At 40.2% G+C, this 24,350-nt stretch overlaps 1 protein-coding gene across 7 annotated transcripts in view; it reads left to right on the top strand.

Annotated features, from left to right (window-relative positions):
* The window catches only part of LOC107387805 (poly(ADP-ribose) glycohydrolase), a 35,165-nt gene extending 13,067 nt beyond the window's left edge, over positions 1–22,098 (top strand). For 3 of the 7 annotated variants that reach the window (XM_070545681.1, XM_015962997.3, XM_015962995.3), the window contains 6 exons: positions 1,267–1,414; positions 7,844–7,922; positions 10,604–10,712; positions 18,006–18,111; positions 19,126–19,254; positions 21,237–22,098. In XM_070545681.1, coding sequence (XP_070401782.1) covers positions 1,267–1,414; positions 7,844–7,922; positions 10,604–10,712; positions 18,006–18,111; positions 19,126–19,254; positions 21,237–21,373 — 708 coding nt within the window. In that variant the 3' untranslated portion in view covers positions 21,374–22,098. The remainder of the gene's footprint in view (positions 1–1,266; positions 1,415–7,843; positions 7,923–10,603; positions 10,713–18,005; positions 18,112–19,125; positions 19,255–21,236) is intronic. The other 4 variants (XM_054749244.2, XR_008565549.2, XM_054749245.2 and 1 more) reach the window with 4 other exon arrangements.
* Positions 22,099–24,350: the final 2,252 nt, after the last annotated feature.

Genomic DNA, 24,350 nt, shown 5'->3' with positions numbered 1-24,350 from the left:
TAAGCCTTGAGTTTTGAGCAGGAGGCTTAGTTGTGGTCAGTCTTTTTTTCTCTTTAAAAAATAATAACAGGCAGCTCAGGCAATTCAAGGTGATTGAATTACCTGAGTAATTGTTCCTTTATTCCCAGATCATGTAGTCTGTAGCTCTCACTATAACTTCATAGAAAATTTATGGCCAATCCATGCGATCGGTATCAATGATCAGCACTCGGAGCATCACCGATTGTGATATAAGACATCGTCTCCCCTGCATCGTGATACGTATCGTATCGCCATAATTTCACCAATACACATCCCTAGTAATTTGTTTTGTTTGAAGGAGGCATACATGCAGCAGCCTTTTGCGTTGAAGCTATTCCTTGTGTTGCCTCGTTCTAGAGCCTTCCGCCCAGAATGCTTACCGCTGCTGAATAGGCCTTTGCAAGGAGTCTGCGACGCATCAGAGGGAGTTTGTGCTGGGAACGAGGTCGAGGCCTCTGGGCCTCCTCTGCTCCCCATGCCGGCCGAGCTTCCTGTCCTCTGTCAGCACACTCCCCTCTGACTTTCACCTTTTGTTGCCACTTTCTGACAGTTGATGTGGACATGTGATCAGCTCCGGGGCTCTCAGTTGCCCAGATTGACGGAGGCTCTGTTGGGGTGGTGGGGGTGGGGGTTTCCTCTGACAACCTGTCAAAGGAGGCTTTGGAGTCTTGCTTGTTGTCCCAGTGTTGAGTGACCACTATAAATCTGCCCTCAGATGACTGCTCACCCTTTTGTATCGTTTGCTCTGGCCTGTGATAGGTTTGGTCATGACTGTCCTCAGACCAATCAGCAGCAGCTGTCATCTCTGAAACCCTACGATTGTTTTGTTCCATTTGGATAGTAATGAATTGTCTGAGCTGAAATGAGAAATGTAGGTAAAAACGGGCATACGTTAGCTTTCTATTACTGGAGATTAATCTAGCCTTTGGGCTATATAGACCACTTTCTTTTGATTTGTGTTTCCTGCTGGCAGCTGCACACGTAAACGCTGCTTTGCTAAGAGCTCACAGCTCATTGTGTCATTGTGGACAGAGTGGCTGAGTAATGCCAGCACCTTAGGCCACATTCCCAATCAACTTGTCACTGACTCTGTCAGAAATAAAATAAAAAAGGGCAGAGACCATTTCATGAGGTGGGACCCTGTTTTTTTAAGTTTGAAACACTGAAATATTTTCCCTTTAGAATGATTAAATGTGGATTCAGTTCTGCAAAGACATACATGTTGTATGATCTCTTTTTTTTTAGGTGGATTTTGCAAACAAGTTTGTTGGAGGAGGGGTCATCGGTGCTGGTCTTGTGCAGGAGGAAATTCGTTTCCTTATTAATCCAGAGCTAATTGTTTCTCGGCTCTTCACTGAAGCCCTGGATGATGATGAATGTCTGGTTGTCACTGGTAAGTTTCAACAAACTGTCCCTCACCTTTCAATGCAGTGAGTTGACTTAGAATGATGTAATTGTTTCATCCAGATCAGATCTGTGATACTCAGGCTTCTATAAGTCAACAAAAGCAAAATTTTCTGCCTTTCTGGTGAAACGCAACATGAATCTTCTGTTGCACAACTTCACTTTAACCCCCTCTGATTCAACCAGGAGCTGAAGAGTGTTCATGGCAAATTATCTGTCTTTGTCTCTTGTCCGCTTCTGATTGGCCGCAGGGAGTTCAGTCGGGAGACACAGATTTGGCTGCCTTGATTGCTCTGTTGGGTCCTTCTGCTGAGTAATTCTGACATGTTTACAGTAAACCAGGCTGCCAAGAGCCCAGCTTGCACTCAGTAACAAGAGCTAGACTAGAGGGAGCCCTGCAGGAGGTTGATGGCACCTGTCTGTTTTTTCCTCGTTTTTTTATTTATCTTTCCTTACCTGTTGCAGCAGGATGATTGGGTTTGATGAACAGCTTTGGCAATCAGTGGGATCTGGTGATGCCTAGTGACTAAACGAACAAAAGCCCAGTGGTATTAGTCCAAACAGGACTGGTTTTTAAAGAAAATTCACCAGAAATGCACCACTTGTGATTTTATTATTCACTCCAGATTATCTTTTTTTTAAATTTTGTGTACTTTTTGTTTAATTTTTGTTACTTTCATTCTGTATTCCTTATCTGATTATCTGATTAACTTTTGTGGTTCTTCACTAATACACAGAGTAGGGCTGCTTGATTATGGCAAAAATGAAAATCACAATTTGTTTTGACTAAAATTGAGATCTTGACTTTTTAACTCATTAACTGCCAATGACCCCCCCCCATTGTCCGTTTGTACAACTGAAACCAAAACCTATCTCATCGCTGTGCGTTTGCCTATTTAACACTTTAATCTAACAACTGAAATGTCTCCCAGCCTTCATTGGTGTCTAGAGGGGTGATTCATTGCAAAATTAAACAAATCAGCTGTGCTCTTGCGGCGCCAGGTATAGCTAAATTTTTTCTTAGTCCAACAGACCGGACTGGCAACTGTGAAGTTGCAAGTGGGATATTCTGGCCACAACCCTGTAAAGGGTCATTTTAGCACATACTGGCTCAAGAAAATGATTTAAAAATATGAAAGTATCCCTTTGAAATCTACATTTTTTCATTATTTCAAACAGGAAGTGAGGTATAACAAACAACACATTTTCCTTCTAATCTGACTCATCCTTCTGCTTCCCGTTCAGCAGAGTCACCTTCAGAGTTCTTGCTGGCCGTTCCTGCCATGCCTCCACTTAACTTTATTGCTTGACCACAGAATTAATTAGAGCTGGAAGACCTGCCCAAGACCCGTTCCATTAATGCACTCTTCCATTCCATCATCTTTATTAAACCCCGCCTGTATCTCTTGTCTCCTGGTCTAAAAGTCCCAGCCACTGCAGCTGTGGGGCCGAGCGGTAAATCATATTTCCCTCGGAGAGGTCTTGGCGTACAGTACAGAATCTAATGGATTGTTCCTCTGCGCTGAAATTTGCAAAAGTGCCCTGGCTAATTAAGTTTTTCTTGATTGCTAGATATCAGGCTGCCATAGTGAGGGTCAAATTTATAAATAGCAACAGGGAGAAGTTGTGTGACTCACTGATGTCTGTACTAACCAAGGAAATAAGTGCATACCTAATGTATGTAAGCAGAGACAAAGCTATGGGGATAATTATGGTTTTTATATTATTTTGATAGAATAGTTCAATAATTTTAATTTCAATAGTCGTTTTATATTTTAAAATGAAACACCTAATGTTCTAATAAATGCACAACAATTAGATATGCTCCTGACCTTTCAGTGTCTGGTCCACCACAAATGTGTGAATTTTTAATGTTTTGATGCATTTACACATGAATGAAACAACCTTCAGGACATTGTCTTTTAAACCTGCTGATTTTATCACCTGCTATTTGGAAATAATCCTAACAGGTGGGCTATTTTTCAAACCTCATTTGATTCCCTTCCCTTTCAAATAACTTTTAAAGGACATGTTCGTTTGCATATAAACTAAAAGCATAATAAATTATGTTTTGTGAAGACGTTCCTTTCAAATTCAAAAAGGACTGGTTGTAAATATAGATGCATTAGATCCTAGATCCTACATTAGCTTGTGATAGAAAATAGACAGTGAAACTCTAAACACTACGTCACACTGTCACTTAACTTTCATGGACTCACCCGCAAAATGAGTGGAAAATGCAGAGTAAGAAGAGACAAATAGAAATCTATTCAACAATATGCAGTGTTTTCTCAAATTCAAGATCACTTACGTTATGTTTTGCAGTCAGCAAGTAGTGGGAACTGCTGAGGGCAAATACATAAAAAACACAATATTTACCAACTGCTTCAAGTTGAGTGTCCTAAGTTTCATTTTTGCACGCTGCAAAAATCCTCCGTGATGCTGCTTCAAACGTGCAATGAGGATGGATATATTAAACTTTCCTGGTTCTGTTCCACCATGGGAAACTTGTGCATGGCAAATTCCACACCGTCATTTATGGACCTTAACAAAAAATACTGCTACACGGTTGACATTGCGGCTTGCTACTTTGCTAGCACGCACTGTTCTGATCACGTGGTATTTGCATGCTGGATAGAATTGCTGAAATGAAAATTAAAGCGGAATGGATCACTTGATGCAGTCCGATATAATCCGATACCATGTTTTTGGGCCGATATCGAATTACTTCAGATATCAATATTGGAACGGTAGCCTGGCCTGCCAGAACCTTTTAATTCTGCATAGAGAGAGTCTGGTAACTCACAGGCAGAGAGGCACATGAGGGGCAGGACTAGCCAGTTCAAAAATAACCAATCAGAAAAAAAGATGGAAATGCCGATTGTACTGCGCAACGCTGTAGTTTTTTTAGCTATAGTCAAAAAAGTGTCTGGGAACAGCACAAACATCTTTTATTTTTTAATAGAAATGCTTTTGGTGCATCTACTTGTTGTGGTTTTAAAGGCATTCAAGTCATTTAGAACAGAGGAAAGAGCCGCCGCGAACTCCTTCACTGCCTTCATTGTTTATGAGAAACTGAGCGTCGCTGTGTGTCGTCCGTGACTGTAGTTTTAGAGCTGTAGTCAAAAATTGCGTCTGGCGACAACGCAAACATCTTTCTTTAGAAGAAAGACTTTTAGCGCTTCTACTTGTGGTTTTAAAGACATGTTCAAGTCATTTAGAACACAGGAGAGTCACAGCGAACTCCGCTTCAGTCGCCATGTTTGACAAACTCAGCGTTACTGTGTGTGACGTACGCTACTCAGCGCTAATTGGTTCGGTTAGAATTATCACGGGGTGGGGTTATTTGAAAAGGAGAGTTCTCAGACCCTTTCTCTGTGCAGAATTAAACACAGGAGGAGTCTGGCTGGCCACGCTATTGGAACAGGACATCCCTACCAAATGTCAGTGAAGTAAGACTCCAAATCCTGCTGTCTAAAGCAACTTTCTACTCCAGCTGACCTCTACATTCTCAGACAGACACATCTGAGCTTTTTTCTCAAGAGTATGACTTACAAGACATTAATTTCTACTAGAGACCACTGCACATGTCAAAATGTCAAAATTTGGTGTATTTTAATCCTTCATTATCAACAATGAATTGAGCGAAAATAATTATAGTTTATCTCAGATTAAAATTCACATCATTTGATCTAAAACTAGTACAAAGTCCTCCGACTCACAAAACTGGAAAAGCACTTGACCTCATTTTCACCAGAAACTATGCCATAGACACAATCTCTGTCACACCACTGCATCTTTCCGATCATTACTTCATTCGTTTCAGCACGACTCTACAAGGGAGGTCCACTGCTTCCTCCCCAATGGTCTCATTCTGCCGCAACCTCCGCAATCTGGCACCCAACCACTTCTCTCTTGTTGCCTCCACTCTTCCATCTCCCAGCACATTCTCTGATTATGAAGTAAATGATGCCACCAAGTCACTCTGCTCCACACTCCGCTCTTGTCTTAACAACTTGTGCCCTTTAGCCACTAGACCTGCTAGATCCTCTCAGTCGCACACTTGGATAAATTCAGTGACATCCGGTACATTTCCCACCTCTCTCAAGCATGCTCAGGTTAAACCGCTGCTAGAAAAACATCTCTTCCTTCAAATCATGTGGAGAACTACCGACCTATCTCTCTCCTCCCTTTTCTGTCCAAGATAATTGAAAGGGTGGCTTTCAAGCAGATCACAGAATACCTCTCACAAAACTGTCTGCTTGACCCTTACCAATCTGGGTTCAAAAAGGGCCACTCCACAGAAACTGCTCTGTTAGCAGTGACGGAATCCTTAAAAGAAGCTAGAGCTACTGCCAAATCCTCAGTGCTTATACTGCTCAGCTTATTGGCTGCATTTGACACTGTCAACCATGGCTTCCTTTTGTCCACACTCTCTAGCATGGGCATCACAGAGAAAGCACACACCTGGTTTAAATCGTACGTCACAGGACGATCATTCAGTGTATCTTGGCTTGGACAATTCTCTACCGTGCACCTTCTTGCCACAGGAGTCCCCCAGGGCTCTGTACTAGGACCTCTTCTCTCTGGGTGAGATAATTCGATCACATGGCTTCTCCGACCACTGCTATGCAGATGACACCCATCTCTTTCTGTCATTTCCACCGGACGACCACACTGTCTCTGCACGAATATCAAACTGTCTCTCTGACATATCAAAATGGATGAAATCCCACCATCTTCAACTCAACCTCTCTAAAACTGAACTACTCGTCATTCCAGCAAAACCATCCATACAGCACAATATCTCAATCCAAAATGACTTCCTATCTTAGGCTCCTTCAAAGGCAGTTCGAAATCTGGGTGTGGTGATTGATGAACACCTGACCTTTAAAGATCATGTTGCTTCTGTTGCTCGTTCATGCCGTTTTGCGCTGTATAACATACGAAAGATCAGACCATACCTAAGACAACATGCCACCCAGCTCCTGGTGCAATCTACTGTCATCTTCCGCCTCGATTACTGCAATGCCCTTCTAACCAGTCTTCCAGGCTGTACTGTGAGACCTCTTCAAATGGTCCAGAACGCAGCAGCGCATCTGGTTTTCAATCAGCCAAAAAGAGCACACATCACCCCTCTGTTCATTGAGCTCCACTGGCTACCGCTAGCTGCACGCATCAAATTCAAATGGCTAACACTAGCATACAAAGTCTGAGACGGTACGGCTCCCATCTACCTGAATCCTCTTGCAAAGGCTTACGTCTCGGCCCGGCCGCTCCGGTCATCACAGGATTGTCAGCTAGTATTGCCTACACCACGCTCAGGACAATCCAGACTCTTCTCATGCATCGTTCCACAAATGTAGAATGATTTACCATGCACTACAAGAACAGGGGCTTCCTTTTCGACTTTCAAGAAACTCCTGAAGACCCTGCTCTTCAGAGAGCATCTTCTTAACTGGCACCCTCCCTGCACCCGCCTCCCTCTCTACTGTCCACTCCTTGTTCTCTCCTCTCCATAATTCATCATGCTGCTTCACTGCCACCTACGACTGACTGGAAATTGGTTGTTGTTGTTGTTGTTGTTGTTGTTAGCCTCAAGGGCAACATGCCGATTATCACTTGAAAGTCGCTTTGGACTAAAGCGTCTGCTAAATACATAAACATAAACATATTTGATGCATCATGTCTTTAATGATTAGCGTATAGTAAATTTTATCCAGCTTTTTACTCATATGTTTACATAAATAGTTCAGTAGTGTGTTATTGAGGTTATTTTTGGGTAGTAACAAGAGGTATTTGAGTATTTAAAGAACAGGGGTTTTGGAGCTGATTGAGCATTAGAGATTTATCTTTCATGTTCTTCTGATTGGCTGAAGAAGGATGCAGCTGCTGCTGTTTCATTTCATAATGTTGAACCATCGACAAGCATTTGTATACGTTTGTTGAATTGATTTCTATTTGTCTCTTCTTACCTCTGCGTTTATCTGGATCTTCCACTCATTTTGTGCTCGCACATTTACAACAGAACACCACTGGTGTGAGAGGTTCTCCGCTCAATATGATCAGATAAGGAGAAACAGCCGGCTGCTGCCACTTCTACTTTAGGACAAACTACCAGAATCCCAAAAGAGGTCTGGACATAGAAAATGGTGACTGTTGTTTAGAGCTCTCTCATTTACTCTGGAAATGCGGGCTCCTATATCATGCAGACCAAGGGATGATGGCTGATGGGAGGGATGAAAGTTCTGTGACCATTTTTGTGTTTAAAAGCTAGCTTGTTTTGTAAATGTGCCATTGCATCTTTAACCTTTTTGAATATTGTTTTCTGTTCTGATTATATTTCAAATATATGATGATTCAAATGGTGAAGCTGCTTGTTTAGTGTTGGAGTTTAATAGGTGTTGATGTTTATTAGGAACTCAACAGTTCAGCAAATACACCGGTTATAATGAGACCTACAAGTGGAGTGGCAGCTTCCAGGACAAAACCCCAAGGTATGTGTGGCATCTACTTACTTTAATGATCTCAACTTAAGAGATGCGCTGATTCTGATCTTGTTGACCAATCATGGTTCCTGATTCTTGAGCCAATACAGATTTTTATAAGGGATTCAAATGTATTCCTAAAGGACTGAATTGTGATTCATGAAATAAAAACTTTTACGTGGATCTAATGTTGCTAGCATTAATTAATGCTTTGTAGTTTCTTCTGACTGGGAATGTTGGACTTTGTTTTGTTGCAACTTGACAACTGTTTGTCAACAAGCTCCCAGTAAAATAAAAAAACAAATTTTTAGTTTCAGGTTGACCTATCACAGGTTAGGCCGATCAATATTCATATTGACCAATTTCAATCTCCAGGCGATTTTTAGGTGCACTTTTTTTTTACTTGACTGTAAAATATTTTAACTTGTTGTTTATAACCATTTATTCTGGTTTACCACCTCGTCTATGAGATGTTAGTCTTTGATTGTACTTTAAAATAAATTGAATGTTTATTTACAGCTGTTTAGGTGATCTTTTTTAAATGTGTGGTTGTCTGAAATTAGTTTTTAGTTATTTCTGATTATAATCAGTCACTTTGAGTTTTTCATGCAGGCTGAACATGAAAATAGTCTCCTACACCTACCTCTTGCATTAACGTCTGAAAGAAAATAGATAGTGAAACTCTAGGAAAAAGCCTGACAGATCTACGTCTCACTGTCACTTAACCTTCATGGACTCGCCCATCTTGGCTCACGATGGGGAAGACTGTTGTTGGTGGTTTAGCGTCCAGGAAATGGCAGAGACCACTAGCAAAAGCTAACCATTAGCATTTAAAACTCCACCACACAGCAGAACTCCTTCTTTTCATAGCCTTTAAGCAGCAAAGCAAATGATTTGTCTCTAAAAACCTTAACCTGATATAGCATGTAACTTTGAATGTGGTCCGTTGGTTATTCTGTCACTGATATAAATCTTCACTTGTCTCCCGATTTGATTACGATTATTGGGACAACGATTCAATTCAATTCGATATCCCGATGCATCACGATGCATCACATTTATTTCATATTAATTTGTTTTCATCGATAAATAGAAGATGTCAGATAATAGCTTTGTTATTTATTTATTTATTATTATCAAAAACGTAATTGACACAACCTGCCATCCCTCAAAAGCTCTCCATTCACAGCAGGTTTGGACAAAACATTTTAAACATTTAAGATTTAACAAAGTAAAAACATCCGTTTCCTCATTCAACACCACACCTCAGGCTGAGAAAAACATGCTTTGCAAAAACTCACAAAATCTGAAAAAATACAGAAAACCTACAGGACACATAATGTAATAATAAAATACATAATGGGTTCATATATGAGTGTTTAATGTCTCTGAGCAGATTTAGAGTCAAATATTTATGCGGCAGTTCAAGGGTGTCAGAAATGACACCAAATGAAATGTTTGACTTAGTTTGTTTTTTTATTTGAACCCAGTGGTTTGTTTCTGAAATGTTGGAGCATTAATCAAGTTCTGTTTGATGCAGAAAAGAATAAAACATAAAACAAATTCTTAACTTCCAGTAATATTTAAGATGTGTGTTTTATTCTTTCTGATAATAACACCAGCAGAAGGCTGTGGGCTGGATTAGGATTAAATTACCCAGTTGATGGATCTCCTTCACTAACCAGCTAACTACAAACCTTTCCACTAACCTGTCCTGTGGGACCCTCACCATGTAACCCTCATGTCCATGCTGTCTCTGGAGGAGCTTATAGGAAACGAGACCTCCTGTAACCTAAAATGAATCAAAGCTTCTTCACAGTTTTTAAAGTTGAATTTAACATCAGTTTATCATCATGAAACAAAAGAATAAAGTGGAACGAAAACTTCTATCTTCTATTTCTCTCTCCTTTTAACTTCTCCGTGTCCCTAAATAAAAGAGACCGATGATTACGCTGCAGCTGCCGTCACTGACCCCGCCCCCTCCCCAAGACCGGATCACCTGGCATCACAACACTCGGTCTGACTGAGCGTTTCGAGCAGAAATAATAATGAAATTATGAAAATAATAATGCATGCTTGGAGGAGTGTCCTCCGATCCTCCCTCTTGTGTGAGCAGACAGTGTCTCTCTCTCTCTCTCTCTCTCAGTTGCTGTGCGAGCGAGCGGAGCGGGCCGCGTGACCACCCGCTCAATTAACATAATTCACGGCCCAAATCCTACAGAACCGGTCGGGCTGATTTGGTTCCAGTTCGGACTCAGGTTACAACTCCAGCGCTCAGCCCTGCAGTACCACATTAAGGCGGAACAATACTTGGTAGATGTGGAGGACACTTACTCTGACAGCTTTGGATGCTGCGCTGGTGCCGCCGTTAAAAAAACAAAACTACATTCCACAATAATTGATTATGGCGTACTCTTCCGATGCAGAATCGTTTATGTCCGCATCTCGCTGCGTCAATTATTTGATTATTTTCCTCAGCTCTAATATACATGTGAGTTGAAAGGAGCTGCTAAGCTCAGATGTATGGTTATGTCGTGATAGAAAATATAGTTTAATTTCAAACATTTCCTTTCTATTGTCTGATTAAATGACTGGTTTGGTGCTGGTTAACTTCTCCGATTCACTTGTTCCTTTGATGTTATTCTGGCTGAGTTGAAGCAACTATTTTGAACTTTTCTTTCTTTTTTCAGAGATGCCTGGCAGAGAATGTGCACTGAGATTGTGGCTATTGATGCTTTAAAGTTCGAGCACTTTCTGGAACAGTTTCACCCGAGCAAAATCAACCGAGAGCTTAATAAGGCAATCTTTTCCTCTTATTTTCTAATTTGTTTATGACAATTTATTTCTGAAGGCCTGCATTAGTAAACAATTTTTCTCTGTAGATGAAATTAAAACCTACATTTGTTCTGACATGGTGACTTATCTTATGCTTTGATCTCACGATCATCAGTTTAAAGAAGTTATGTTAGATGTTTATTAGCTTAATATATTTTAACTGGCATACAGCGATTTACTTGATGCATTTATCTAATACTTCTTACAACAAAACTTCTAATAAATGCCATGCTATATGTACGAGTCTGGGTTAGTAAAATCTATTTGTAATAGAAAATCAAGATGTTGATGTTGCCAGGTCTGCTGTCAGAGATTAAAGCGTCTGACAGTTCTGACAAGTGTATGAAGAATGCAGAAACACAAAGATCAATCCTTCCTCAAATATAGTTCAGTTAAATGTCATATCTGCCCGTTCACGGGAAGAATTTATGACTGGTCAGTGGGAGGATGGGCTCTTATGAAAATAAATGTGCAGGGCCCCATCAGATCTTTCAATTCAATTCAATTTTATTTATATAGCGCCAAATCACGACAAGAGTCGTCTCAAGGTACTTCACATAATAAACATTCCAATTCAGGTCAGTTCATTAAGCCAATCAGAAATAATGTTTCCTATATAAGGAACCCAGCAAATTGCATCAACTCACTGACTAGTGTCAGTGACTTTACAGCATTCCTCATACTAAGCAAGCATAAAGCGACAGTGGAGAGGAAAACTCCCTTTTAACAGGAAGAAACCTCCAGAGAATCCTGGCTCAGTATAAGCAGCCATCCTCCACGACTCACTGGGGATTGAGAAGACAGAGCAGGCAGACACACACACACACACACACACACACACACACACACACACACACACACACACACACACACACACACACACACACACACACACACACACACACACACACACACACACACACACACACACACAGAGACAGACAGACAGACAGACAGACAGACAGACAGACAGACAGACAGACAGACAGACAGACAGACAGACAGACAGACAGACAGACAGACAGACAGACAGACAGACAGACAGACAGAGTAATGTGTCTATAGTTATATTGTGATTTCTTAGTAAATATTCTGTTTTTGGTGAGAGATAAACTTTATTGTATTTATCCTACTGGATCTATAATTAAACGGATAAACTAGCAGTAGCACATCCAACGTCAAGGAAAGCAAAAAGTTATCAGGAGAAGGAGATTGTTTAAGTGGTTAGCAGCAGTGTGCTAGACAATAGCCCCCTCCATGAGGCCACCACAGCTCAGCAGAACATCATTGTAGCTTCTTCTGGGGAGAAAAACACTTGGAGAGAAAATAAAGTTAACAGCTGAAATTGCAGAAAATAATACAGTTAAAGAGCAGATTGTAGAAGAAAGTAGTAGAGTGTGAAAAGTGGTCAGTGTATTCTCCAGCAGTCTAAGCCTATAGAGCTCCGGACCCCACGTGACTCTCAGTTAGTGGACGCCATTTTGGCATGCAAAAAAGGTAAACAAACACGGATGTAACCATGAACATGAACGGGATCCGCTTGGATTTTACTTCATCGGAGTTTACTTCACACTTTAAAACAGAAGAAATCGTTTTATATAGTCAGAAATTAAATAGACTAAACATCTCCAACCCTTACCGTGCCCCTGGGATTCTTTTTAAAAACGCCAGAAGATGTCGGAGCGGACTTCTTTACGGCACAACACCGGACCTGGCCGGGGGAACCCCTTGGGATTCCCCCGGCCGGAGGAGCTGGGGATAAGGTCTGGGACTCTCGACTCTACTGCCCGCTCCGACGCCAGAAGCTGTCGGAGCGGGCTTCTTACCGGCACAACACTGGACCTGACCGGGGAACCCCTTGGGATTTACCCGGAGGAGCTGGCTCCGGCGGCTGGGGAGAGGGAAGTCACGCTACTGCCCCCGCAACCCGACTCCGGATACGCGGATAAAAATGGATGGATGGACGGACAAATAACAGATTTACACGTAAGTAGTCTCGGTGTGTGATCTGACAATTGATCAACCATTGCTTAAAAATTAAATACAGCTTAGCCGGTTAATTGCTGTGATCATAAAACATGGAAACGGCAGCACGCAGAACTCACGAGGCAACGTTTTACGTGATGTTTACTTGTTGCTATGAGTAATAAGACAGAAAAAGCCACGCCAAAATAAGTTTAGGAAACCCACTAAGAATCATAATAAAAGCATTTAAAATAAATACCACACACAGTTGAGGAAACGTTGGTTTAAGTACCTGATATGAAGCTGTCGCTGCATAAGTGAAAACCTTTACTCTCGGGATCCCACAGCTTCATTTTTGCCCGGTCACTAGCGCGTTTTATTACAATGATCCAACGTTTGCGGCGCTCCGGATCTTGGGGAATCTTGTAGATGGCTCATTCCTTATGTCGTCTGCGTCTGTTCTGCATCCTGGGGCACAACAGGAATCTACCATATTTCCCGTTTGATTGAGTTTTCTGACAATAACAAATAGTCCAGCTGCCGGCTTCTGCATGCCAATATGGCGCCGTTTCGATTTGAACTGTTGCATGCCGGGAAAAGTGACGTCAACTCCCGGAGCTCTATAGCATAACTACAGAGATAACTCTGGATAATCTATCCTATTTAGATGGAGGCATGTTGGAGGCAGGGCAAGGGAGAGCCATCTTACCGACTGTACACTCAACCTCCCTCTACTCCCCCACTTGTCCAGATCTAGGCTAACATCAGATTTTAACCATAGGCCCTATCAAATAAAAATGTTTTAAGCCTAGTCTTAAAAGTAGACAAAGTGTCTGCCTCACGGACTAAAGCTGGGAGCTGGTTCCACAGGAGAGGAGCCTGATAACTAAAAGATCTGCCTCCCATCCTAATTTTAGATATTCTGGGAACCACCAGTAAACCTGCAGTCTGAGAGCGAAGTGCTCGGTTAGGAACATATGGAACAATCAGATCACTGATGTATGATGGAGCTTGATTATTAAGAGCTTTATATGTGAGAAGAAGGATCTTAAAATCTATTCCGAATTTAACAGGTAGCCATTGCAGGGAAGCTAAGACAGGAGAGATATGATCTCTCTTTTTAATTCTCATCAGAACTCTAGCTACATTACTTTGGACAAGCTGAAGACTTTTAACTACATTCTGTGGACTTCCTGAGAGTAATGAATTACAGTAATCCAGTCTTGATGTAATAAATGCATGAACTAGTTTTTCATCATCACTCCTGGAAAGGATGCTTCTAATCTTAGCAATATTCCGAAGGTGGAAAAAGGAAATCCTGCAAACCTGTTTAACCTGGGATTTGAATGACATGTCCTGGTCAAAGATAACACCAAGGTTCCTTACTTTGTTCTCGGAGATTAATGTAATGCCATTCAGGTCAGGTGATTGACTAAGCAATTTCCTTTTCTGGATTTCTGGTCCAAAGATGAGAACTTCCGTCTTGTCTTGATTTAAAAGCAAAAAGTTTAGAGTCATCCAATTTTTAATGTCCTCAAGACAAGCCTCTAATCTACCCAACCGATTAGGTTCATCAGGGTTAATGGATAAATATAACTGAGTATCGTCAGCATAACATTGGAAGTTTATCCCATGCTGTCTAATGATTTTACCAATTGGGAGCATATATATAGTAAAAATAATTTGTCCAAGCATTGGACCCTGTGGTACTCCACAAGTAACCCTGGAGTATGAAGACGATTTGTCATGTACATTTGCAAAATGAAATCTGTCAGACAGGTAAGATTTAAACCAGCCTAGTGCTGTTCCTTTGATCCCTACATGTTCAAGTCTTTCTAAAAGAACATTGTGATCAACTGTGTCAAAGGCAGCACTGAGATCTAACAAGACTAGAACAGGCACAAGATTCTTATCTGAGGCCATGAGAATATCATTTGTAACTCTCACTAATGCAGTTTCAGTGCTGTGGTACTCTCTAAAACCAGACTGAAATTCCTCAAACAGAGCATTAGTGTTTAAATGCTCACATACTTGGATGGCCACTATTTTCTCCAGGACTTTGGATAAAAATGGAAGGTTCGATATTGGTCTATAATTCATTGGGTCATCTGGATCCAGAGAAGGCTTCTTAAGTGAAGGTTTGATTACAGCAACCTTAAAATCCTGTGGTACATATCCATTTACTAAGGATAGATTGATTATATCTAGAATGGGGGCAGTAACCAAAGGAAATACTTCTTTAAATAATTTGGTTGGGATTGGATCCAAAATGCAAGTTGAAGGTTTAGATGAAGCTAATATTTTTGATAACTCTGAAAGCTCAACTGGATCAAAACGGTTCAAGCACAGATGAGGTTCTACAGTCACCTCTGATGCTGCCTCACTTACCGAGGAAGAAGAAATCGCATTAGGGAGGATGCTAAACATTTAGTTTCTAATATAATTAATGTTACTTGTAAAAAATCCCATGAAGTCTTGCTGCTAAGGGAATAGATGGCTCAGAGCAATGATTCTATGTAAGTTTAGCAACTGTACTGAAAAGAAATTTAGGATTATTCTTATTCTCCTCAATTAGTGCTGAGAAATAAACAGTTCTAGTTTGTCGAAGCTTATTTTTATAAAGCACAAAACTATTTTTCCAGGATAGGTAGGCCTCCTCATGGTGCGTAGAGCGCCATGTTCTCTCCAATTTCCTAGAGTTTTGTTTTAAGGCTCGTAGATGAGAGTTAAACCAGGGAGCCAACTTCCTGTCCCCAATTACCTTCTTTTTTAAAGGGGCAACATCATCTAATGCCACACATAGGAATTAACATGATGAACTAAGGCATCAATTTGTGAGGGGCTAGAACTGAAAATATTGCCTTCTGCTACATGCCTCTGAGATGCTGAGGACAGTAAAGATGGAACAGTTGATTTAAAAGATGCAACTGCATTGTCAGATAGAGACAGACTATAGTGAAATTTACTTTCATATTTCGAGAACTCCTTTATAAAAAAACTCAAAGGTTATCAGAAAGTGGTCCGAAAGGACTGGATTATGTGGAAAGATTATTTCCTCACACTCTATGCCATAAGTCATCACAAGGTCTAATGTATGATGGCAGGAGTGGGTGGAGCTATGAATTCTTTGAATAAAACCAATGGAGTCTAAGATATTACTAAAGGCTACATTGAGGCTATCATTTTCAATATCCACATGAATATTAAAATCCCCCACTATAATGACCTTATCAGTATTTAGCACCAAATCAGATAAAAAATCAGAGATCTGATCCAAAAACTCAGAGTAAGGGCCTGGTGGACGATATAAAACTACAAACAAGAGTGGTTTTACAGTTTTGCAATCTGGATTAGGAAAACTAAGAATAAGATGTTCGAACGAACTGTAGCTGTTAATTGGTAAGGGGCTGATTAATAAGTCTGAATGAAAAATGGTTGCTACTCCTCCACCTCGCCCTGTACTTCGAGCAATATGATGATTTAAATGATTTGAAGGAGTCGACTCGTTTAAGCTAATATAGTCCTCTTGCTGCAGCCAGGATTCTGTGAGATTCATTTAAGTATCTCCTAAATAATTTGTGTATTGCAGCTCATGGGATATTTCATGTCTAATTTAACAGTTGGGTTATTTCCAGATGTTGATACAAACAGTAAACAACACGTTTATGTTTATGGATCTGAGATAGTAGGCAAAGCAAGAGTAGCCACATTCCTAATGGAAATTCAAATTGAAATTCTTTTTTTTTTTACTGTACATAAGCAAAGCTTTAAGGCATGTACGATTAAAAATGTTAAATCTATATTCTTAAAAATGAAGTTAGTAGTTACTTTCCAAATATCTTTCTCTCTTTGTGCAACTTGTGTTTGCTTTAATCATTTATATAAATGGCAAAGAATAACTTTAAATTTTAGTTCAATCAATAGTTTATTTATAAAGCACTTTCCTGCCACCGGCAAAGGGTGTCCAAAGTGGCTCATAAAGATAAAAACACAAAGATGTGCACAATATAAAACCAGCATTAAAAAGTTAAGAGTAATAGATAAACACTATAAAAGCAGCAAGAAAAAAACATTCAAAACACTACATCACAGAACTGTAGTAACATTTGAGTCTGGCTGTAAACATTGAAGAGATAAAGACTGCTCGATCTTGAGAAATTGTGTCAAAGGCTTGGGGCCAAGACTGCAAAAGCATGTTTACCCTTGAAAAAACAACAACAACATGTTTTAGAGATGAGTCCAGTCTGACACCAAGATCCATCACCACTGGTTTCTTAAAGGTTGATGGTGATAAAATGTCCAGGCCATGAGTGTGACTATCACACTAAATAAAAATGACCTCTGACATAATTTATGCAGTCCACCAGTTATTGAATGTAGCCCTACATGCCCTGCTTGATTGGCAGATAAAGCCAACGATCATCTGTGTATAGATGGTAGCTGATGCCATAATGTTCCGAGTGGTAGCAAATATATGTTAAACAATAGGGGCCCAGAACAGTACGCTGTGGAACACCTCACCTAATCAACGTGCTTTTTGATGATGAACTGATGGACACAGTAAAGGATCTGCTCAAAGTATCTGCTGGTCAACAGTATCAAAAGCTGCTGAGTCCAACAGCAACATTGCCACAACCTCCCAGACTTAGTTGCATTTACTTAATAATCATCACATGCCTGGAAGCAATGAATTTTCTAAAACTATAGTTGAACAATGAGATTATCCATATTTAAATTTCACAATGATTTGTTAGTAATCCACTTAAAAGGTGACATGAAAATTCAAAATTTGCACAATTTAAATATTTAATCTTTGTGCTACCTTTTAAATTCCCTACACATTTAAACAAATCAGCCTTGATTGGTCATTCCCACATCAAAAACTAAATTTCCATGACACACATCCATTATCGATACATTTATAGTATTCTGTTTTATATTGCTTCATCTAACATGTAAACCTTTTTCAAATGAATACCTGCATTCTGAGGCATTGTGTGGGTGCTGGGTTTTGTGAAAATGCACCTCCTGCAGCTTTTAAACAGCTCATAAAAGGTCATAAAGGTTTGGCGAAAGGTCAAAGTGAACATGCGACTTAAAAAAACAAATATTTTAATTGAGATATATTTAGTAAATGTCTCAATACTCAGTTTATGGTTTCATTTGAAAGCTTCTGTGAGGTATTCATAACACAGTGATCATTAATGATTTTTACATTAATCAGTTTTACCCTTCATTTTTCTAATTATTTGTCTTTAATGTATTTATTTATTTATTTATTGTCTTTTTCAGGCCTTCTGTGGCTTCAGACACCCCGAGGAAAAGAGTCCGACCCTCGCCGCCGTGGCAACAGGAAACTGGGGCTGTGGGGTTTTTGGAGGTGACACACGTCTCAAAGGTAAGCACTGGCGTAACATTGACGTCAGTAGATTTTAAACACTGGACAGTCTAATTCAGCTTTTTTTTTCTTTACTGGATATAACTGAAAACATTTCAGGTTGTAAAACTGCAGCAGATCCGTACGAGCATCCATTTGTCTTCTGGGAATGTGCTCATTTACCTAAGGCCTATTTTTTACCGTCCTCCTATTGATCAAATGACAAAGTTAATATGTTGCGTTAATAGTGAAATTGATCGCCTGCTTGAGTCCATCAATCTGTTCCAGCTCTGTGTTTGCATCCACGTCAGGGAGCAGTGGGCTTCAGGAGATTTCTCCTCTTCCTCGTCTACACCGAGCTCTGTACATACATCTGTGTGTATTTATTAGTTAACCATATCAAGATAGAGCCTTTTAATTGGCTCAATCACCTACTGTGTACTTAATGACATCCTTCTGCAGAAGAGCTTCATAATTCAGGTGCTGGTTTCACCTTTAACAACCACTTCTTTTTTTTTTTTTTAATCGGACAAATTGATATTTTTTAAAAAGCTGGACAAACTCTGCAGGGTAGAGAAAGTGCTGAAACATACTGGTGATTCTCCTCAGCCTCCTTCAGAAAATGTTGATTCAGTTTAGCTTGCTTCGTTGGCGGTTTTCCAACTTTAATTAATCAGCAGACATATTTCCAGTCTGTTAAAATATTCACAGCTTTCCGGAGCCAGTCCCGGCTTTCCTTTGTAACTGATCCAGAGTTCTCAGTAGGGGTGAGACCTATTCCCCTGATTACTTACCTTTTACTGTACAGCCTAATGGGGGCAGGTGCTGTTCAATTCTAATGGAAACATCAGCAACTTTTCAAATAATTATTTTTGTTAGGTTTTTAGAAATAAAGAAACATGATGAAATACTTTTATTACTTATTAGTTTCTTATAGATTATTCATAAACCTTCTAAACAAAATTATTGTCTATTTTTGAGCGCAGAAACATCTTCTGCGTTACTTTGGAAGTTTAACAAGCGTTTCTCCTCCAGCTCTGATCCAGATGCTGGCAGCTGCCGAGGCGGGCCGAGATGTTGCTTATTTCACCTTTGGTGACAGCCAGCTCATGACAGATGTCTACAACATGCACTCGTTCCTAACTCAGAGGAACATCAGTGTTGGTGAGGCGAGCAGACATCCAGACTCCTTTTAGTGTTTTTAATGAAGCTGCAGGGGGCCGGGCGGTGTTTTCTTCATTACAGATTTCTGTTGTTTCTGCTTATTTTGTCATTGAAGTGTTTCATGTCAGGGAACAAATCTTGAGATGAACCAAAGATTAAAAAAAGATTGCCCTTATTTGAAAAAGTAAAGTAAGAAAGCTGGCCACACCCACCCATCATCTGCTCAGGCGCTTGGAGTAGAGTCACTGCTCCTCTAGCAACAGCTCCCTCTGGCATGTTAAAGTTGGTTCTATTCCAAGTTCGTTTGTGACATCACAAATGGGGACTTTTTGAAATGGCTTGTTTTAGGCACATAATTCCTAAAACCAAACACTTAAGAAAATGGATGAATGGCGTCTTTATAGAGGCAGTACAAACCCATATGGCAGCACAGAAAGAAGCAATAAGTGAGTTTTGTATAATATGTTCCCTCTAAACCACATATGTCAGACACAAGGCCCGCAGGCCAGATGCGGCCCGCAGAGCATTTTTATGTGGCCCGCGAGATAAATATCAAAAATATATTAAAACTGGCCCGGTGGCCGATTTTACCGCAAATACTTCAACTCCCATGATGCTTTGCGGCGTTAGCGCGGAGCCGACGCGCCCCCTCCTTTGTGTTTTTTCCAGCGTCTGCTGCCGATGTCTGCAGCTCCGCTGTCTCGGACAAACTAAACACTCCTCTCACTCAGCGCCGAGTTCACTCAGCTATTTTCTGACGTTGAAGCCCAGAAATGGAGATTCTAGCCGCTCAGTAATGTGTTCACAACTGAAAGAGAAAGTTTTCCAACTAACGTCCAGACAGAGCTGATATAACTTCAGCGAGCAGTGACACGCTCAAACCAGCATGACTCTGTGGTTGCTGTCGTTGTTTTTCCTCTCCGACACACAACAACGTGGTCAAGCTGCTCAGACATGTTCAGCAGCACAAACCTATGTGAGCACCTGTTGTCATCTAATGTTGTCATTATTATGATGAAGATGAACAAAACAACAGGAGTCTCCTCCTCAGCTCAGGTCAACCCCATGATGCAGGTATCTGGCTGGAAAAGGTAAGCATCACAGTAAACCAGTGGAGCAAACAGCTTTAAATATTTAGGTTTTATGCTCTTTTTCTGCTCCAAAACAAGAAAGTTAACAGGTGAGATGTTGCATTTTCATTTAAGGTAAAATGATATTTTTATTTTGTTGTTGGCACACGAGAAAAGATTTAACCTACAGTAAGCAGGAAGTGGAAAGGCTGCAGATAGATGAATAGAATAGAAAATCCCTTTATTGTTCCTCAGTGGGGAAAGCTAGACGTCACAGCAGCGATGACACGTATTACAGGAGAAAAAAGGAGAATAAAAAATAAGAAAAATGAATAAACAACAAGAAAACATAAATCCTGAATAGATTTTAAAAATGCTGATTATACCAAAAGTAATGAATACCACTGATGCCTTTTATTTAAAACTGACTTGCTCGTGTGTAATTTGGTTATTCCACATTCAGTGTTAATGCAAAAATAAGTTTGTTTCCAAACTAAAAGGTTCAAAATTGCATATATGTTGATAAAGAAAATGTGCAAATTTGCCGTCACTTTTTCAAAAAATATTAAGTTTGGCCCTCGACTCCGTCCCAGAGTTTCATGTCGGCCCCGTGTGAGTTTGAGTTTGACACCCCTGCTCTAAGCCATCATTTTCTGGTTAACCTTGATGCTGAGATATTTTTGCTGCTCTGAAACATCAAATGTGACAAAAATGCAGAAACAAGATATCTGTAAGGGGGCAAATACGTTTTCACAGCACCGTATAATAATGAATGAGTTTTTTACACAATGTGCATTAGATTTCTCTTATATCTTTATTAATAATGTCATAACCCCTTAAGATCCTTATTGTGAAAGCTACATTTTTCTTGCTTGTAATAAGACAAACATGCAGCCTCCTTGTCTGTCTCAGGGGAGGTGCACCATCTCCTGGGGCTGTACTACAGCTCTGTGTGCAGGAGCAGCCTCACTCAGCGCCCTGATGTCAGCCTCTACTCCTTCATCTACTCGCAGGTCGGCTCCTACGAGGCGCCGGACGAGTCCAACTGAGGTTCGGCCAGACAACACACCACCCCCTCATGGTGCCATGTGGCTGATGAGTCACACTGCTTCATCATAAGACAATAAAATATTTGGTTATTGAAAATGTCCTCACAATGCCTTTGGATTTTTTAATTTATCTTTTTGTCAGATTCAACTGTGGATGCAAAAAAAAAAAAATGTTATCTTGACCTCTGACATCTGAACATACACATGTTTTGTTTCAAACAGCAGCTGAACTGTAGCAGGCAGTTAGTTATGACCCTGTCTGGTGCTCTGTTTGTGGGTAAAAAGGCAATAGACTGAGCTCCAGTGTGACGCAATTGTCATTTTAATGGTGAAGCAAAGGTTGCCATCCATCTTCACAGTTTGTCATGTTGCCTGTTTTTATCCCCGTACTTATTCAGCCTGATTGAATTAGCTGTCAGAAATAAAGTTTAAGGAAACGAGCAACAAGAGTTGTGTTTGGAAAGTGCTGTGAGTTCCCAGAAAGGCGTTAGATTAAAAGAGCAGACTGTTTAGTTTATTTACAAAACATTTTCAAACTGAACATTTATGTAATCGCACTTGAATGTGATTAATTTGCTTTGATTTTCCACTTAGCCACTGATCTAAATGTTTTTTACTATTTTTCATTGTTATCCTACATAAAAACGGAAATATTGCTTGATCAATGATGGGGTTTGAAATGAAATTTGTTTTATTTTCAATAAATGGAATGGTCTTGATTTTAATACTGTGTATGTCTTAATGAACATTGTTTAACTCGGCCATAAACGTCTCAAACATGTTTCTGAATGATGGCTTCATGTTCTATAAAAACTGCTAAATCAGTTTCTCCTACATGCATCTTTTCTCAGCTACCCTTTTACTTGGAAGTTTAATAAGGTCGCATCTTTGATCCCAACTGTAAATGACACTGAGGATTGTATCAGCCAGCCAGATGTGGGAGTTGGGCTCTGGTGTAATACTTTGGCCTGTTATCAAATATAGATGTTTATTCCTCTCAGTCGATCAACTCACATCCTGACTGACCAGTTCTCTGTTTCTTCTTTCTTTAGTCAGTAGAAATTCAACAAAACTTATTTGGCTGAGCATAAAACTGAGCAGACCTCTGGGTTCATGTGAATAAATGAATGGCGGTGTCTGTGGAATCAGGATCTGCAGGATTTCGGGGGGGGGGGGGGGGGGCATCGCTCTTTGTTGCTTGCTGAGATCAAAAAGCAGTCTGGTGGCAAATCTCCAAAGGGGATCCACCATAGACACAAGCTGGGGTGTCCCATGGGACTGATCCCTCCACAGTCAGTGTTTTTGACCTTTAGGCCTGTCCTCCAGTCATGAACACTGTGTTTTGTTATACAATTAGGTTTATAAACCAGCTTACAGGATCATCAGACCTCTTTGCTTGGCTCTCCAAGCACCATGTGACTGATGTTTCCTGCAGAAGAGAATAATTTGCTTTAGCATGCATTTTTCTGTGAACAAAAGGCCTTTAAGAATCTAAAACAGCATATTAGACCTAAAAGTCATTTTCTGAACAGAAAAGCTTTGCTTCCACCCAAAAGGTTTTCTCTGTTGATGTAGGGTACTTTATTATGAAGAGGGAGGCCTAATTGAATTATTTAAAGGGCTTTTACTTCATGTTTCTTTATTATTTTGATCATTAGTGGAAAACTCCTGGTAGTGTTTCATAGTGGAGTTTCACAAGGTTCTTTTGGCTTCACATTAAAGGTATGAACGTCTGAATATTGATACGCTACCCTGGAACATGTGGCTTGTTTTTGGGTTGAAAACAAGACAAAAATAAGACGTGACCTTTCTTTCCTGGTTGATTTTGATTCATTCCTCTGCTTCTTCCCGTTCGTGGAAAAACATCCACGAGCAACATAAACCAAGTGCACCTGAGGTATGAGATTACTCGTGGGATGTTGCTTATATGCATGTGGTTCCAAACCTTTGAGATCAATCATGGATTGTTATATTTTCAGCACAATTTTAACACGTAGAAATGATGTTTTATTGCAAAAGCACACAGGGACAATTTAGAGAGGCCAATCCACCTACCAGTCACATTTTTTGACTATGGGATGAAATCCGAGTGCCTGCAGAGAATTTATATGTGCACAGGGAACGTGCAGGCTCCATGCAAGAGAACGCCAGGCTGGGATTTGAACCTGGGACCTTCTTGCTGCAAGGCAACAGGACTAACCAGTGTTCATCTGCCCCTTTAGTAATTATGTCCATTAATTGTGTGTTCGAGGTGCTTGATGTGTCTTCATTGTCACAATGAATCACCTTTTTAATCAAACATAAATCAGAAATGCTATTTTGTTGCAATATAAGCAAAAAATAAATAACACACACACACAATGTCCTCTTCAGCCTCTTAAGCCTTAATTCAAAATTTCTTCACCTTTCTGAGATTAAATACATCATTTAGTTGAACATTTCTCCCAGCCATCATTACACATATTAAATCATCAGAACATTTGAACAGTCCTGACAGAAGTGTGCTTTGTCTTGTCACATTTTCCTGATAATTCAAATTTGACATTAAGATTCCTGATCTGTGGCTGCATTTAGATTTAAACTTTGCATAACCTAAATATTTCCCCACTTCCTCCGTGTCCTGATTCATCAGCAACATCATGTTTGACGCAAACTGTGTCTCTCCTCCAGCTCTACACATGCTGACATGTTTCCTCCTCCAAAACGCAGTATCCTAACTGCTCCAGAAACCTGCTTGCATCATCCTTTATTCTGGGCTAAATAACCTGCAGTCTAAAATTCCCATTAAAGATTTGGCCGTGCTAAAGGAAGTGGAAGCAATGCATAAATCCACGACAAGAGCAATCATTTATTAGGGACAGCTTTCTGAGGCCGTTTTAGTTTAAATGTTTCCACTGCAATTGATCCAAAAGAAAAATCCATTTTATATGAAAGCTGTACCTTTTAACCAACTGCTGGCTTTGTAAGGTCAAGGATT

Source organism: Nothobranchius furzeri, chromosome 16, assembly GCF_043380555.1.
Source record: "Nothobranchius furzeri strain GRZ-AD chromosome 16, NfurGRZ-RIMD1, whole genome shotgun sequence".
In the NCBI taxonomy this organism is placed as follows: domain Eukaryota; kingdom Metazoa; phylum Chordata; class Actinopteri; order Cyprinodontiformes; family Nothobranchiidae; genus Nothobranchius; species Nothobranchius furzeri.
The sequence above is the reverse complement of the archived record's forward strand: the minus strand, read 5'-3'. Positions and strand labels throughout refer to the sequence as shown.